The sequence below is a fragment of the Physella acuta genome, unplaced genomic scaffold (assembly GCF_028476545.2).
Source record: "Physella acuta isolate Inbredline_101_S28 unplaced genomic scaffold, ASM2847654v3 ptg000640l, whole genome shotgun sequence".
Classification (NCBI taxonomy): Eukaryota; Metazoa; Mollusca; class Gastropoda; family Physidae; genus Physella; species Physella acuta.
In genome coordinates, this window is record NW_026732159.1 from 199,202 (window position 1) to 218,544 (window position 19,343).

General features: G+C 35.3%; 1 protein-coding gene across 3 annotated transcripts; it reads right to left on the reverse strand.

The window, feature by feature from the left end:
- Window positions 1-444: 444 nt before the first annotated feature.
- LOC131948333 (alpha-L-iduronidase-like) lies at window positions 445-15,579 on the reverse strand. Of its 3 annotated transcripts, XM_059309911.1 has the most exons (18): window positions 15,519-15,579; window positions 15,360-15,416; window positions 14,847-14,986; window positions 12,501-12,644; window positions 11,672-11,862; window positions 11,068-11,163; window positions 7,912-8,009; window positions 7,199-7,315; window positions 6,563-6,663; window positions 6,334-6,412; window positions 5,897-6,146; window positions 4,818-4,929; window positions 4,197-4,303; window positions 3,657-3,781; window positions 3,021-3,152; window positions 2,255-2,331; window positions 1,822-1,928; window positions 445-1,574 (listed from the first exon to the last, which is right to left on the reverse strand). In XM_059309911.1, the coding sequence occupies exons 2-18, from the start codon at window positions 15,384-15,386 to the stop codon at window positions 1,462-1,464; spliced, it is 2,016 nt and encodes a 671-aa protein (XP_059165894.1). In that variant the 5' UTR covers window positions 15,387-15,416; window positions 15,519-15,579; the 3' UTR covers window positions 445-1,461. The 3 variants fall into 3 exon arrangements, with proteins under 3 accessions (XP_059165894.1, XP_059165895.1, XP_059165893.1); XM_059309912.1 differs by having other exon boundaries at window positions 7,199-7,312; window positions 15,360-15,535; XM_059309910.1 differs by having other exon boundaries at window positions 15,360-15,535.
- Window positions 15,580-19,343: the final 3,764 nt, after the last annotated feature.

Genomic DNA, 19,343 nt, shown 5'->3' on the forward strand with positions numbered 1-19,343 from the left:
AATGTCACTTGACGTGTGTGGGGGAGTTGGTGTGTACATGTACTAGAAAACCCCGCTAACAATCGCAGAGTTCTTGCACTTAGGATGTCGCACTGACAAATAACTTATCTATTAAGTCCCTTAGTATACAGTTTATTTATAAAAGGGAAGTAATACATTGTATTCACGATTCCCAATGTTTGATGAGACTATAAGAATACCATTATGCAGCTTATCATGAACATACTGAATTTATTTTTAAAATTTTCAGCACTACTGCACTAATGTTTGATTAATATTGGTTGCTGTTATATTTCATATATCCTTTTACAGATAGTAATATTAGTATGTCAAACTAACAGAAAACCGTAAGAAAAAGAAGTTTGCATTGTTATTGGTAGAGTATAGATCAACTATGACTCAGAATGACAATCAATACAATATTAATGAATTCACAAACATTGCGACTTTATAAAGGATTTATAAAAGTGTGTTCACTGTAATTATTTACAACCAATAGCAAACTGGTTTTTAAATTATTGAAGCATGTTAATTTTACCAAAACAAAAAACATCTTGGAAATAACACATTAAAAAAATCTTTTAAAAACGAACAGAAAGGATAACAATGTACAGTTCGAAATGGTAAGATTTTAAAATATGTGGCAAAGAAATCATCATGCTAATTAATGAACAATGACACTACATAAGAATCAGCACATGATTACATACACAATCAATGTACACGAAAATCAGACAATCTAAAAATCTAAGCATGGTGGCAAAACTCATTTAGCACAGATTACATACACAAAATAAGGCAATTCTAAAAATCTTAGGATGTTGGTAAAACTCGTGCATTATTATGACTTGAGGGCAAAGTGCTTTTTTTTTTAATATTAAAAACTGGTCTGCATATATTAGTAATTTAACAATAATTTGAACTAAGGAAAGCATTAGCCTGTATAAAGTTAGCGATGCATTTATCAACGTCAAAGTTAGTCAGACCCAACCCCCCGCCCCACCCCATATTGGACACATGCTTTTTAGACTGTTTCTTGTCTTAATTAAGTAAAAAATAAATAAATTAATATGTCTTGTAACCTTATCTTATGGGTTTTTATTTAACGACACTATGAAAAGTTTGTGAAATGAAAACCATTAAAAGTAAACTTATGCAAATATAGCTATATTTTCAGCAACACAGGGGATACTGAGTGTTACTAAGGCTTAATCTTGTCTTGGTGCTTGGGTACATGTTTTAGGGTTTCACTTCAGTCTTTAAAAACTTAGCCTTACAGTAAAAAAAAAAACCAATGAGCCCCACCCATATTTAACTTAGATATATATATTGTGATTAATAAATGCATTCATTACATTTTGTGTTTTAAAAATCATAAATTTTTGTTACAACTTTTATGTCTTGATTTATTTTGAGTGGCTTGATGACAACCCATGAAGAAGGCCATGGATCAGATTTACTTTAACGTCCACCAGGATGTGTAGAGTAGAGCTGAGGGTCAGAGTAGTCTCCCCCTCTATTCCAGTAATCCACTGCTCGCACTCGGTAGTGACCTTGAACTTTGCTTTCAGAATCTGGCAGAAGTAAGAAATTAAAAACTTGAATTTTTACATATAATGTGAGAGAAAAAGTGAATTTTTTTTTACTCTATCTCTTACTTTGGCAAATAACATTTAATTTATTGTTAGTTTAAGTTAAATATTGTTACTTAACTCAAATTACCTGTTTTGAATATTTGTACTTAAGTCAAATTACCTGTTTCAAATATTGTTACATAACTCAAATTACCTGTTTCAAATATTGTTACACAACTCAAATTACCTGTTTCAAAGATAAAAATTGTATTGATGTTTTTGACAGTGTTGACCTGAGTGTAAGGTCCTTGAGGTCCAGCTTGAGACAACTGGACCTCATAGGTCAGTAAACACCTGTTCAGAAGTTCAATAACATAGAAAAATTTCTCAAAGTCAAAGGAAGTATATGTAATTATATTTTAGTGAATACAAGTACCCTCCCTTGCATAATAATTAGTAAATTGTATTTGTTGGTGTCTATATTTTAAAGACAATGTAAATAAAAGATAAATATGTCTAGTTTGAAGGCAATGTAAATAAAAGACAAATAAACTACACACACTGTTATTACATTGTATTTGTTGGTGTCTATTTAGAAGGCAATGTAAATAAAAGACTAATAAACTACACATACTGATATTACAGGAATGTTTTAAACTACAGATAAAGAAATGACCTACTTGGTTTGAATGTTTGCATCAGTCCATACGACCATCACCTGGCCAGCAGTCACATTGATGAACCTCACACCTGTTACCTGTGAGGGGAAACAATTAGGCTCATCAGAGGGGGGATAATGCTAAATTTGAACAAAAGGCAAACTGAACTGAAACTCCTAGCAACCACAAAAGTTGCTCATATACAGTTAAAGTCACTTAATAATTCTCACCCACAGTTTTTACTTTCATTTTTAACACCACCCCTGCCCCTATATGAAATCAACACATTATAATATACAAATTAGGTAACAGTGAGCAAACAAATAAAATTAAAACTTGAACAAATTTAAACTTGGTTCTCATTACTTTTTTTTACTAAAAAAATACTACCTCAAATACAAATTTCTTATACCCCCCCCCCCCCCATGTAACACATCACAGTAGACAATGTTTTCTCTAGCGACTACACCCCCACCACTTAACGACAGGAATTTTTCAGTCATTTTTTAAGCAACGCAGTGTTTAAAAAAAAAAGTCTTTTTCTAAAGATTGGCAGAGATTAAGTGAAAAAGATGGTGTAAGGATATTGAAAATCTACAGTTAGCTATTGCAAAATTCCATTGACTAATAAATTTAAAAAAAAAACTCATAAAAACATAATTCAAACTAAATGACGGTAAAATCATTATTAAATAAGGTCACTACTTTCAAATTTCAACTATCTGTAAAATATTTTAAGAAAACATATATAGTTATATTAGTAACTTGGTCTGTGGGTGCTACTGACCTTCTCTGGTGGGGAGAGGGGTTGAGCACACACGTGGAAGAGTATAACATGTGGTTCCAGCACCTGGAACCTTGGAGGAATGGGAACAAATCCTTTGACGGGTGGCACGTCATAGATTGCACCACTTGGTACCTAAAACAGTTGAGCAGTTAGGGATTTTTAAATTAAATTTTTTTTTAACATCCTTAAAACTAAAAACAAAACAATCAATTTGTATAAACTGACTTATATTTATTTTCACCACATTATAATATCTTGAACAGCTTTAATCTTTATCCTAAGGGTTATATATAAATGGGACTGAGTGGTCTAGTGTTTGAGAGCTGGACTGCTAACCCGTGTCTTGAGTTTGAATCCGGGTTCAAGTCAGTAGATCGTCTCTGAGTCTACCAAGCTCTGATGGGTACCTAACTCACGTTAAGGAAAGTAAAGGCGGCTGGGCATACTGCTGACCACACTATCCCTTCATATGCCAAGGTCACAGAAACAAGTGAACTCTAATTCACTTGACCCATAGACCGTCAGGTTTGAAAGGGAACTTTACTTTAAAGGGTTATAATAAAGTTATTGATCTAAACTGGAGTAATGTCATAGTTAGAAGCTAGAAGAAACATAATTATTCAGTGAAATAATGACCTCTTCCTCCCTAAGCCAAGCAAACTGTTTGAGTGTTGGGAAATCTGTTTTGTTGAACACACCGGCCCAGACATCGTAGGGGTTCGACCCACCATTGTACACAATATAAATCATCATCTTCAGGCCTGTTAAGTTGAGTGAACATTTACTGATACGTTTCATCACAATTATCTCTCTTATTCAAACTTGTACAGCCAAAATACTGTTAATTTTACCTTAACTTTTATTGACAAAAAACTGCAAGCTTTTTTAATATTTTTGCAAAACAATTTGGCTACAGTTTAAAAATATATCATATATAAAAAAAATCTGGCAATCGAGTTTTAAAAACAATCTACCAACTACTCAATTTATTTAAATAAAACCTAGCAATTAAGTCAAATGTCTAATGAATAAAAATCTCTCAAGGATGTTAAAAAGTTTTTTCTTTTTAAATCTGCGAAGTTTGTACTAAATTTTATAGACATAATCTGGACACTATCAAAAGTTTAAGGACTAGAATTTGACGACTGTTTTAAGAATTGAAGATAGTTTTATTACTTATGGCATCTGGTGGTGGTATGATGTACCAGTAGACATTCAGGTCAGCGTAGCTTGCGTTACTCCCAGGATCTGACGCCCCATACACCAGCAGGGTTGTCTGCCAACTACAGTAAAACAACATTGGACCATCATCTGTCAGTTAACTTTTTCACCCTTTTTATCTTGAATGGTGTACAGTTGTAAAAATTGGTTTTCTGAATAGAAGTACTTGATTGTTCCCATCCCAGATTCCACTCAGCTCTGATGAGTACCTGACTCTTTCTTCTTAATTTTAGTGTTGGCTTTGCTTTCATAGCCTTTGTCTAATCAAGAACAAACTACAAGGCAGCAGTTGTTTGATTGTGGAGTTGTCACCTGTCCCCATCTGTCGAGCCTCAAATGCCTGAGGGTTATAACTCGAGACTTTTCGGTTTAACAACCTTGAGCTGAGCTTTACCGGCTCGAACACGCCGACCCCAAGTACACAACTCAAGTTTGGGAAAAAAAATCAGTAGCACTGTCCACAAAATCCTTCAGATGAATGTGTTCAAAAGATAGACTCAAGTTTTGCTTCATTGTAGACTATTAGGTCTGAAAATGAGACTTAACTACTAGCATGTAGGTGTAAAGAGTTTTCACCTGTCTGAGCTGTTGGCTGTCCTGCCTGAGCTGTTGGCTGTCCTGCCTGGTTCATGTAAGCTGGCCAGAGCACCGTAGTCACTGGTGTTGGTCACTGGTTGACCCAGGTCACCTGGGGGAGGATATAAAAGGATGTTATGTCACAGGATGTTATGTTACAGGATGTTTTGTCACAGGATGTTATGTTACAGGATGTTATGTCACAGGATGTTATGTTACAGGATGTTATGTCACAGGATGTTATGTCACAGGATGTTATGTCACAGGATGTTATGTAACAGGATGTTCTATCACAGCATGTTTTTTCATAGGACATTTTATTACAGTGCACAGTTAAAGATAAAATTAGTGAGTGTGAGTGCATAGGATACAGAGCAGCAGGTAGCTGGACTTGAGTTCACCCAAAGGGCAGCTTCGGTAGAATAAATACAGGGGAAAAAAATTTGGTGAAAAACCTGAGGGGAATGGGAAAAAGGACAAAACAGAAGTAGACAAAAACATAATGCAGAGAAAAACAACCCATTTTAGAGGACAATACAGACTGAACGTTTACTACTCTACATTCACCAAAAATTAATTTTATGGTCTGCAGATTTCCCAGAGCAAGGAATTCATTATTCAAAGTAAAAACTAATACCACAGCTAGCCCCATTTTTTTCCACCTGATGTTTTTTAGAATAAAATTTTCAGCTTTTGAATTTATGTGTAAGCATTTTTTTCGCCAAGCGACAGCATTTTACTGTTTTGTTAAAGTTTTTTCTTCTCATTTTAAAGATTTCAGAAATTATTTCCTACGTATGCAAATATCCCTACTGTATGCAGGTATTACAGATCGATTCCAGAGCTGTTCCCAGCTATCAAGCCTCATCAGCCCAAAAGGTTGAATAAGGAACTTTTGGTTTAGTAACCATGAGCTTAACCAACCAGACCATGCTGATCCTGCTTTTCTGTCAAATTTAAACTGACAGATATACAACTGTATTCTTATACGAAGATATAAACATATAATGTTAAAGGATTGAAACAATTTTTTTATTAAAAAATAATCTAAATTTAAATTAAAATCACTTGAAACTCACTTGAAATATCAACATGCAGTTGTCTGTCCCCAAGTAAAGCCAACAAGCCCATCATCATATACACGGGCTTGCGAACAAACGTCACATAGTGGGGTGTGGTCTGGTTCATCTGGAACCTGGCCAGGAGCGTACGCTGGGTGAACTGGTTGGGGTAGTAGCTCAGGAAACCATTGTCATTGCTGAGCAGGACGTAGTTCTCTATGAAAGGGTTTTTCCTCGACCGTAGAATATTTTGATGCTGGGAAATCACCTAGGACAGTAAAGTTATCAAACTTTATTCCAGATTTATTTGAAACAATTTTAATGCTTTATTTACACTCACTGCAAAAGTTGAGAAACATTCTTGGTTCAAGGGACATAACCGAGTTTTTATTTAAAAATTATTTATGTATTAGAGTAGTTTCCCCTTAAAATAAAAAAAGAATACAAAATCTTACTTTGACAACGAGTCCTCCATATGTTGCATCTGATCTCCATAGCAACGGTTTGTTCCAGCCCACTATAGGATCAGCCTCACTGAAAGTGTGCATAAAACATTTGCTGTACTCCATTTCATTAAAAGTAAACTATAGATAACATACTTTGATGATTGAGATATGATACAATCGGTAGCAAGGGTAGGTTCCTAAGTAGTCACATCATCCAAGACATGAAAATTATACCCACTCGTTGTAGAAAGGTTTAGCCTGCAGCTCTGGGTACTTTGATTTGATGTAGGCCATAGCTGCAGTCTCCAGTTCCAATATCCTCAGCCCATGACCTTCACCCTTCAATGAAAACAATAGTGATTACTTTAGCAGAGAATTTTATTCATGTAAAAAAAGCGTAAAATTCTGTCATAGGAAGAAGGGCAGATGAAGTAGAGTATATCTTTTTCTGTGGTATAAGAAGAGGGCCAAAGATAGATTGTAAAAGAGGTTTAAAGAAAACCTATCCTCCCTCACCCACACTCTATGCAAGAGACTACATCCCCCATCCAGGTAAAGCAAGGATACACTCCACCATCCCAAGCTACACAGGAGACTACCCCACATCACAAATGTTAAGCAACAGATGCCCCACTGCCCCCCCCCCATCTATATTAAACAAGTGACTAACTCCATCACTGTTATGTAAGAAACTACCCTACTCATTTCAGTTAAACAAGAGACTAGACCCAAACCCTCCTCCCATCTACATTAAATTATGTTAAACAAAAGACTACCTCCCCTCCACATTTAACACCCATCTATGTTAAACAAGTAACTCCCCCCCCCCACCCCCCCCCCCATCTAACAAGAGAATGTACCTGGACAGTCTCACCTTCTCATGCAGGGAGATGAAATCAAGTCTGATGCCAGTTTCTCCAGTAAAAAAATTGGTGCCTCTGACAGAGTGGTTGAACAAAGCATCAGCGTAGTCACTTGATTTTGTCTCCTGCTGAGGTCAAAGGTCAGATGGTATTTGTAAACACCTGTACAGTTAATAACAGACTAGACCACTGACAAGTGTTGTGATAGTCACTGACTTATCAAATACAAGACATGCAGAATTAGTAAAATCTGTAAGGTAGACACATGTATTAACTGCTTATTAACTATAAGTAAGTAAAGTTTCCTTTTTGAAATTGAAGCTCCATGGAGCAAGTGAAGTAGAGTTCACCTGTTTCTGTGACCTCTGCATATGAATGGATAGTGTGGTCAGCACTATTCCAAGCCGCCTTTACTTTCCCTAATGTTAATTAGATACCCATCAGAGCTGGGTGGACTCATGGACGTTGTACTGACTTGAACCCATATTCTAACTCAAGACTTTTGGTTTAACAGTCAAGCTCTCTACCTCTTGGTCATGCCATCCTACAGTAACTATATGGCACATAGAAGTATCAACTAAGGCACATGGCAGTATCACTGATAAGGCAGGAAGATTCATTGACTGACTGCAGATAGACAGAATTATCAACTATAACACACACAAAAATAACTTAAAGCTACACATATTTATCAACCATAAGGCACACAGTAGAAGCAGCTTACCATGTAGGTCCCACATCCATCCCCTGGCCCACCAAATGTCAGAGATTTATCCGCCATTTTTAGACCCTCAGAACATGCATCATAATAGTTCAGAAATCCTTTTAAAAAAGGGAGATAAACAAGATTGTATTTGATTGCCGTTACTTATCTATCTATATATATAATTCTCTTCTTCGAGCCGTTAGAAAACAAGCTGCAAACGCTCTCCCTACCTCCCCACCCCTACATGGTTTTAGTGAGCTGTGTTCACTCTAAATGTTTACAAGCAGAGCCAACGATTTTAAACGTAGAGAGGGGGGGGGGGGAGGAGGGGGGGAGGGAAGGAAGGGGGGGGGGGGGGTTATGGTCCTTAACGAGCTACTTATAGTGTTTTAAAGAAATATTTTCAGTGTCAGCGTTGGTACTGTCGAATTCACAAATTATGAATTATTGAAAATTAGAAACAACTAAATAGCGGCGTATGTTATGCCGCGGGCCGGCTCGTATGAAATAAAACTACAGTTAAATTAATTAGCTTAATTAGGGGTAGTTAATTAAAATAATTAAATTAAAAATGCCTGACATCTTGAAATTTTCTTTTTCTTCACCGTGAAGACAAACACAGCCAGATAAGCATGTAACCAAGTACAGTGTTACATTAATCTGTTAAACTGTTTACAAAGTGTACACAATTTCTATCTACCCTTGACAAAAAAACCCCTACTAATATTTTAAACCTCCTTAAAGAGTTACAGTTACCATCAAATCTTTTATAATGGCATATACATAATCTGTCCAACATTTACAAAGCACTATACATCTGTCATACTTATAACCAAATCTGTCATTAACCTAACCAAATACTACTGTACACATTAACCCCCTGGACTGCTTATAGCCCAGTCTATCATAAACCTAACCCTACTGTACACATTACCCTGACCTAACCCTACTGTACACATTATCCTAACCTAACCCTACTGTACACATTACCCTAACCTAACCCTACTGTACACATTACCCTACCCTAACCCTACTGTACACATTACCCTAACCAAGCCCTACTGTACACATTACCCTAACCTAACCCTACTGTACACATTACCCTAACCCAGGGGTCGGCAACCTTTTGAGACGGAAGAGCCAAAAGTTAAAATTTTGACAATATCCCAGTTTTTAAAGAGCCACTGTTATTTTATTTCAATATTTTATTATTTGATTAGGATTAGGTAAAGAAATTCAATTTGTTATTTAAAATAAATAGCTTTAAATATGAAAAAATATTTATTCATAAAAAAACATACACTTGTTTCGCCAGAATAATGAAATTAGTAATCAAAAAATAAAAAATATAGGACTACGCCAATCCACTTTAGAAGCTGTTTATAGTTTTTTTTAATTTTTTTACGGATAACACTGGCTCAAGAGGTGTCTCCCATTAGCCAGGCAGGCCTCAGCATGGCAAACTCCGACTAACTAACTGGTTTGGATATCGACTTGATTACCGTGTTTCTGTCACCTCGGTCATTTGGTTCTCACCAGGCTTATCTTCCACCCCACAGAGCCCAAGGTAAACTTATACCCCACCGTCCTATACCCGGCTAAACAGTAGGAAGCTAACAAAAACTACGTCACTCACGTCAAATTAATGATTACTGACGGATAGGGAAACGCATTCTAAATTAACATTCCCCAATTAACGATATTCGAAAAAGTCGGCACTTGGGCAGTGGCAAGCATGGAATTGTTGTCATAGGGCTGAGTGTTTTTATCCTGTTTAAACTTGTGTATCTTTACAGTATAGTATTTGTTATGAGTTTTGAAAATAAAATAATGTAACTATTAATTTTTGTGCAAGGAGCTGGAGAGCCACATCATAACACCAAAGGAGCGGCATGCGGATCGCGAGCTGCAGGTTGCCGACCCCTGGTCTACATGATTTTATATATTTAAGTAAACTATGTTTTGCTTAAATAATTACGACAAAGTCAAGTTATAAAGGTAGCGCTATTTAATTGGAAGTTTTCAAAAGTCATTAAATATATTACATATTAAAGCTATTAGTTTCTACTTAAACTAGAATCGCATTATAATAGTTTTCGATATACTAAATACATTTTCAACGATATGATTGTAAGGGAAAAAATATTCTTCTAAAATTGTGCTTGAAATGTTAAGGCCTTGTGTAAATATTCCGTTTTATTAAATATTTTTTACTTGTATCTACTGCATTGTAAATTATTTCCCTTGGTCAAATTGCAACTTAAAATGGGAAGGGACTAAGATATATACAAATAACTATGGATACACAATATTTTAAACCGTTTTATGGAACATATTCGTTCAAAAATTTAAAAAAAGATGAATCAATAAAATAACATAAAAATTAAAAACAATATAACATTTGATATGTTAAACATTAGTGCATATGTTTTGTATCGTTATTATACTTTTCTTAATAACATTCTAAAAATATGTGGTCTGTTTTGTTTTAGTTTTGTAATATGTTATTTGGTGAATTTTCTAATTTTTTGACCAGGTGGTCATGGTGTCTTTATGTTTCAACTTGTTAAATATTTATTTCTGTTCGAACCGGTAGGCATTGTGTCTTTATGTTTCAACGTATTAGTGATTGATTTCTTTGTAAATAAGTACCTACGTGGGTGAATACGTAGACTTGTTTTCTTTTTGTTCACGGTGTAAGTTATATCTACTGACGTGTATTTGGTGTAGACCAGGAGTCAGCAACCTTTCGAGCCAGAAGTTACAATTCAAAACTTTCCCAGTTTTTAAAGAGCCACAACATTTTTAGTTCAATATTCGGTATTTGATTAGGATCTCTCCCATTAGCCAGTCAGGCCTCAACACGGCAAACGCCGACTAACTGGCTTGGATATCGGTTTGAATAACTTGCATCGTTTGCTTCTAACCTTTGGTTCTCACCGGGCTTATCTTCCACCCCACTGAAAGCTGGGTAAAGTCGTACCCACCGTACAGGAAAAATGAAATTATTTAACTATTAATATGTGTGCAAGGAGCTGGAGAGCCGCATCTGGACGTCAAAAGAGCCGCATGCGGCTCGCGAGCCGCAGGTTGCCGACCCCTGCCCTAACCTAACCCTACTGTACACATTAACCTAACCAAACACAACTGCACACATTTAACCCCTGTATTTACCTTGGACTGACATCTTGAGATTATCAAAGTCATGACAATCTGGCTCATTCCATGTCTCAAAGTTCCACTGCCTGACATAAGATATGCCATACTGCTCTGGAAATGCAAAACCTTAAGGTCAAAGTTCAACAAACACAGAAATCATACAGTAATTACCCAATTAATGTGGTACCAACCTATATCTAACGCTTTAAGATGAACAACATTCAAATTTTAAGAAAAAATGAAAATCTTGATAACAAACTTACTTATCCTTGACAAAAACAAACTTACTTATTTTTACAAGAACAAACTACTTAATCTTGACAAAAATAAACTACTTAATCTTGACAAAAATAAACTTATTCTTGACAAAAACAAACTTTCTTATCCTTAACAAAAATAAAGTTATTCTTTACAAAAACAAAGTTACTTATTCTTGAAAAAAAAAAATTACTTATTCTTGACAAAAACAAACTTATTTTTGGCAAAAAACAAACATACTTATTCTTGACAAAAACAAACTTTCTTATTCTTGACAAAAACAAACTTACTCTTGACAAAAACAAACTTACTTATTCTTGACAAAAACAAACATACTTATTCTTGACAAAAACAAACTTACTGATGTACCTGAGTGCAGTCTGTGCAACCAGGTCCCGCCACCAGTACACCTGGGTTCGATTCTCCATGTCCGTGTAGATGTCAGACGGGTTACCCATCAGTTCAAAACCAAGATGAAGGTCATTCTGGTGCATGAGGGCCACAAAGGCATCCAGCAGTGTGAAGTCATAGACTGGACCTTCTGGTAACAGACTGCCAAAGGAAAACTTACCTCAGTCTTGTAATTATAAAACTTATTGGACTCTAATGATCAGGCTCATTCAAATACAAACAGAATATATAAACCATGGGTTTTCTACCTGCTGCTCTTCACATTCAGTGTGAGGTTTAAAATGTTTTAACAAGTCGAGAAAATGAATGTTTAACATTTATTTTAATGTCATTCAGTCTATTTTAATAAAAATAATAATATAGAAAAAATTGAAAGCAGGACACTAAATTTATTTCAGTATATGTTTACTGTATAGGCTTTTTAGTCATAAAAGATATTCCTCCCCTGAACTCTGTTTATCATTTAACAAATAAAACAGTTCTATTGTACACCTTCATCAGGGATTTATAAAGAGGGGTTAGGGTTAACTAATGAAACAATAGAGAAATGTCTATATTTTGTACAATCTAAGACTTGATATTTGAGATAAGTAGACAATCATCAATGCTCTAACTAATCTTGTTGAAAGCATGGAAACTATGTTTTTGATTTATAAAGTACAATGTTCTGATTTTTATAGAGGAATAGAAGCTTCCACAGCAAGCTTTAGATACCGAACTTTTTACCTCTTACATTTCAGATGTTCAAAAGAGGAATCTTAGCTCCCACAGATCCCTACCTTTTGACTTTAACCAGATCAAGAAGCCAGTGAACCCGAACTTGGGAGATCCCATTGAATGGGACAGCACCAATGTAGGCCAAATTCTGCTGCATGTCTGGGCTGAGCATGAAGCTGGCAGCATCTTGGTGGGGCTCTGGAGGGCTAGGAAAAAATGTGTATGTTTGATATGTAGTTTTGGAAAAGTGTATATTTGATAAATGGTTGCTGGTATGGCACGGCACGGCCTAGCGGTAGAGAGCTAGACTGCTAACCCAAAAGACACTTGTTTGAATCCGGTTTCAAATCAGTAGAATATCCCTGAGTTCACCCAGCTCTGATGGGTACCTAACTCACGTTAGGGAAACAAAGGCGGCTGGGCATAGTGCAGACCACACTATCCATTCATATGCTGTGGTCTCTGAAGCTCTACTTCATCTGCCCTATGTATCTTGGGCACAAATAGGAAAAGATGATGATGGTTGCTGGTGAGCTAGGAAAAAATGTGTATATATGAGTAATGTGTTATGGGAGATGATGAAAAATGTGTATATTTCATAAATGAGTTCTAGTATGCTAGGAAAAATGGAAACATGAGAAATGGGTTCTGTTGTGCTAGGAAAAAAAGTATAACAGTTCATTTGAGCAACCACTGCATGTGTTAACACTGTCATGAAGTTAAAAACTTTATGATTAAAACTTGAAATGGACATCTCTGTTAAATATTATACAGTATAAACAAAAAGACACAGAGCTTTCAGAAGCACTAGTCAGTTTTGAAGTATGACCCATCAAGCATGGACAATTTTAAATTTTGCGCTACAGATAACCAATGCTTCTGTATATTAGCTGAGAAATGTTAGTATGGTGTCACTTCCTTTCAAAGCAAAATTTTCTTGTTAAAGTTTTTAACACTTTTATGTTTTATTTGCTCATGTGTGTAACAGATGAAACAGTAAAACTCATTCTAGACAGTTTATGACTAAAAGCTGATATTTACAGCTACCATATTTTCTAACTTGAACCGTGGTAATCTCTAAACCCTACATCCTGTGACGTTTTTTTATTTATTGATCCATACAATTGCGTTTGTGTGAAGATTTGAATATAAGTCTACATAAAGAATGGGAGGTAAGTCAGTAGTAATAGATGGATTTTTTGGGGGATTTTTTAAATAGTACACTACTGAGATTGGTGAGATATATGCATAAAAGATTTAAAATTTTTATTGAGTTAAAATCATGGCACAATGTTTATTTTGTATCTGAATATCTGCTTGTGTAATATAACAGAGGTATTTATTTTATGTATAGATAGAAATTAAAGGTCATCCACAAATGACGTCACACCGAGTGAGAGCTGGTGATGACATCAAACTGATGAAAAGTAGCGCAAGGTGGTAGCTTAGAAATGTGACATCATGAATGGTGTACCAGAGGCCTAGCGAGGGGGGGGGGGGGCACATATCTCCCCAGGCCCCGTCCTTAGGGGGCGCCAAAATGGGTTGGAAAACAAATTAAAATCTCATTTTAGCTGCAGTTTTGCATTATAAATATAAAACAAGTTAATAAAAAGTCTAGTGACAATTTAAGCGCGATTTCCTTAATTAATTTTTTGTGACCGAACGAATCACCCGTAGATGTTTGCACCCCTTTTCGTTTCTCTCCACACGAGAAGAGCTAGTCCCCGCCCCCTCGCGAGATCTGCACGAGTCTGGCCAATGGCAGCGTGACGTTACCTCTCACTAGCGACTGCCTCAGCCGGTGTGCTTGTGGTAGAAATATTTGTATACTCTTATTAATCTTAGCCAATACAAATTAGAAGAAATTAATTTTTTGTGACCGAACGAAAGGATATTTTTGAAAACTTTCTTGGCAATATTGTTCTAAATTATGGCAGGAATCTATTGGTAAATGTTTCAAGTCACTAAGTGGTCTGGTTGCCGAGATATGGGTAAAAACTGCATTTTTTCGAGGTTTTTTGGCTTTTCCGGGAAGTCCAGGAAGGAAACCCGGGAATTTTTTTGGCCCACAATATCCTTGGAACTTGCTTAACATTTTTGCTTTGGAACTAGCCCTCGATATTGCTTCGTTGAGGAAGAGATACGATTTAAAGCTGCCGACATCCATTTATCCATACAGAAATGACGGGTTAATAAACGCAATTCTCCAGAATGGAAATTGCGCTAAAAAAATATATAGGGAGGGGGTGCAAATGGAAATTTTGATATGGGGGGGGGGGGTGCAAATAGAAAATTGAAAGGTTGTACCCGAGGGGGCGCCAAATTGAAAGGCCGGGAAGGGTCGCTGCATCTCTGTGGTGTACTTCTTTAAAAATTATGTAAAAGCTTGTTAAATTTCTGCTTACCAAAAGCCAGTACTTTTCCAGAATGGAATTATTGGACCTCGTACATCTGACGTGTTGAGAGCAATGGTTAAATCAAACCCTGGATCAGAGATTCCCAAACTGGCTAAGACAGAGATCGTGGCTATTGTGACAAACAGGATCTGTACAAAATAATATAAAGTCAGCCACCACATATTTTAATAAAAGTTAGGCCTAGTAAGTACTAGATCTAGGTAATTATTATATTAATTAAATATTACTTTATATTATTATTAGCCCCAATAAAAATAAAATTTACTAGAAAATAACTTTTTTTTTTACTAAACAAAAAACATTACCACCCCCCCCCCCCTACTAAACAATTTATTTATTATCAATTAAAAATAGTAAAATAGGCCTAGTTATTAAATTACTAATTAATTAATGATTAATAATAATTATTAATTAAAGTAATTTAAAAGTTAAAGTTAAAATTAAAACTCTAAAAAAGTAACTTAAAAACTTAAAAATTAAAAAGTAAAGTCAAAGAAGTACCTTGGTAGAGGGCTTGGTAGACATCATAGTAGCTGGTAGATCTAGATCTCATTTCTGCTATAAACGACAACATACTTAGATCTAGATTTCTAGATAGTCTATCTAACTTCACACACTTAACAGATAAAACAGAGACAGTGAAGTTATCGATAGATCTACCTCATCATCACAGCTGCAGCCAGATTAATGTGTAAACAATGGTTGCCGCCCACAATTTTGGTGTAGATTTTCGGGTGTGGGGAAATTGCGAGACGCGAAAAGCGAAATGGCGAGGCGGGAAAATGCGAGAAGGGCGCGAAAACGGTCGGTCACGTGACTTTTTTTGTCTCGCATTTTACCACAAGCCGATACTTACGCTGGGTGGTGTTGAAATGCGAAGATTTCTGCGAAAAATTTACCGCAACCGATTTTCAGTGGTATTTGGTCCAGACTTCAAAGACGTTTCGTTTACATTGTTAAAACTTCCCATTTTTCCGTCGCTAGACATACTGATGATTTGTCAACTCCCCCCCATCTTTTGTGTCGACTTAGAATACCACCTTGTTCGAAACCGACGGAAATACCGCCGACGATAGATCAACTTCTGTCTTTTGTGTGGAACGCCGAGGCCGCCTGATTTACCGTCTTTGAAGATCGCCGTGCCTGGATCCGCTGCCGCCGCAAACATATTTTCTATTATTGCATAGAAATTTTGTATTATAGCCGCCGCCTACGATTTTTTTCTAGCTTTTTTTACCATATAAATCTAAGCACAAGGAAATGCCTACATCATTTGGATACAACAAAATAAAGTGACGTCACCGATATTATCAGTTGCTCGTGCTATATCGTAAGCTATGGGCCTACTTCAAATGTTTTTAAAACCAAGTTGAACTTATCTGAATTTTTTGGTTTTGGTGGTGGTGTTATTTGGGGTCTTCCATAAATGACGTCACACTCGTAGTAGTCGTAGGGGGGGGGGGGGTCTGTAATTTTATGACGATGTGTGATGAGGGGGAGGAGGGGGGGGGGGGTAGATGTGAAGTCACACTATAAAAAAGCAATGTTAGAAAAAGAATTTTAGACGTTTTTTCGCGTTTTAGAAAACTGTTTTAATACATTGTAATAGGAATTGATTAAAATACTCTATTTTGACCGAAATTAGACAAGATTTTGGGGAAAATATCAATGTTTAAAAAAAAAACTCAACTGCTGGTGACAACAATGAGCAAGACATTGCCAAAATTACAGAAATGAGAAAAAATACAAATTATAAAAAACGGAAAACAGATGTTGAGCGTGCGGATGATGATGATGAGAACATGGGTGCCAGTGTTGTTTGTGGGGTGAACGAGGAGGTCAACTGTGATGAGAATGTGAAATGTTGTGAATGTGGATTGGAAGAAGTAGCAAAAGAAAAATGTATAAATGGGAGTCTAATGAACTGGGTTGGGTGTACTATGTGTGAAAGATGGTGTCACGAGGTGTGTTTGAGGACTGTTTCAGAAGATTTTGTTTGTAAATTTTGTTTGTAATTAAAATTACTTAATAAAAAAATAAATTGCACTTTTTAGAATTGTTTATACTTTTACACTTTTTGCAAGTACAAAATTCCATAAATAGATGTTGCAAAATATCTCTCCTGCTGACAAGATTATACCAATTCACAATGACACAGCTCACGTTTGTATAAACATGAACGGGCTAGATTTTTAAATTAATGCCGACTGAGACGGGATTTTCCTCTCGCTAACAAGAGCGGGCGATGACAGTAGCACAGCAACGATGTTAGGATTTTTTAAATAGATAGATCTAGATATAGATCTATCTATCTTCTTAGTATCTAGATAAAAAATAACAACATACAACACTCGTGTTAAAGGGTATGGTTAAATGCTTGTTTATTTTAAACATATTTTAAAAAATAATTGCAATAAATAAAGATGGAAAAAAAAGGAAAAAAAACTTTTTTCGCAAAAAGTGTCTCGCTATTTACCCTTAATTCCGCAGGTATGTCTCGCATTACCTTCTCGCATTTTCCCGCCTCGCCATTTCGCTTTTCGCGTCTCGCAATTTCCCCACACCCTAGATTTTCGCTTGTGTGTTTTTATAATAGTTTCGTTTTTCTAATACTTTATCAGAATTTTCTAAATTTCATTAAAATGTCAATTCAACCTAGATAATTATGTAGAATCTACGTTGTCGTTAAAGACCTCTATTTTTAATCGACTGTGCCGGTGTGGATAATTTTTTTATTTTCAGACTTTCTATTAAAATTAATTTTAAACAGTAGCGGCGTTTGGTGGGAGACGGGTAGGGAGGGAGGTGTGTGTGTGGGCGGAGGGGGGGGGGTGAAAAAGGGTGTACTTGAGCTTCAGTTATGCCCGGGGACATGTCCACGTAATTGAATGAATTCTTCGCTTGGTAAACGGGTAATTGGTGCTCTTTTAAAATCATATATCGATGTCCCGAGATTGTTGATATTTTGATTCATACATGGGGGGGAAAACGGGACGATTCTCAGCATTCTTGCGATATTTGGAGAGTTTTCAGCCGTGTCGTAAGTCCCAGACACTTAACTGAATCTGTGGCCTGGGTCTCCGCGAATGGTTGGACTCAGGTACCTAAACGTCACCTTTAATGGTGTATCATGGCGAAGTCACCTTTAATGGTGATACATGGCTACGTCACCTTTAATGGTGTATCATGGCGAAGTCACCTTTAATGGTGATACATGGCTACGTCACCTTTAATGGTGTATCATGGCGAAGTCACCTTTAATGGTGATACATGGCTACGTCATGATTCATGATTCGTCACGTTTAATGGTGATTCATGGCTTGATGTTCACTCCCTACCCCCCCCCCCCCCTCCCCCCCCCCCCCCCAAAAAAAAAAAGATGTGAATACGCCCAGAAACAACAAAAGGGTAAAAAGTAATTTTATGCTTAATATAGTCACTCTGTAGTGTAGAGTAGAGGCTAGTAGTTTCCAAGTAGGCCTACATAATATTAAATGTAATGCATTATAAATAATACAACTGTAACCATTAATTGATATTTTAGGCGCCATAAAAATATAAAATAAAAGTACATTTAGTAGCCTACATTCTAACATTATGATAACATTTTATTTGGCGTCAGGTTTGTTGTCAATGTCACTGATCATGTGCTATAACAGATTACCGTGTAATACTATCATCCAGAGTGTATGGTATTCAATTATCAGTGTACAGAACTAAACATTGTTCAAGGATTTTATAATCAGCCCCGCAAAAACTGTAATCAGAAACAGGTCAGGTAATTAACTTGATAATTAGTTTATGACGTAAGGTAAAATAGTGGTCAGGATTAGAAAATGTTAAACAACCTGATTAAAGTCTGAAGTTTGTGATTTTGTGTGCGTTAGGATTGGGGTTATGCTAAATAATGGAGTAGGGCTGGCATACAGCTGATTATTAAGGAGTAAAGGAATGGTAAATGTCTTTTGATATTTGTTTGTATTTTTAGTATCATGTTTTAGTTTCTTGTAAGTCGGTATATATATATATATATATATATATATATATATATATATATATATATATATATATATATATATATATATACTATATATATATATATATATATATATACATGTATATATATATATATATATATATATATATATATATATATATATATATATATACATATATACATATATACATATATATGTATATATATATATATATATATATCTATACATATATATATAATATATATATATATATATATATATATATATATATATATATATATATATATATATATATATATATATATATATATATATATATATATGTATATATATATATATATATATATATATATATATATATAATATATATATATATATATATATATATATATATATATATATATATATATATATATATATATATATAATATATATATAATATATATATATTACAAAGACACGTATGTGCTATGTATAAATGTTAAGT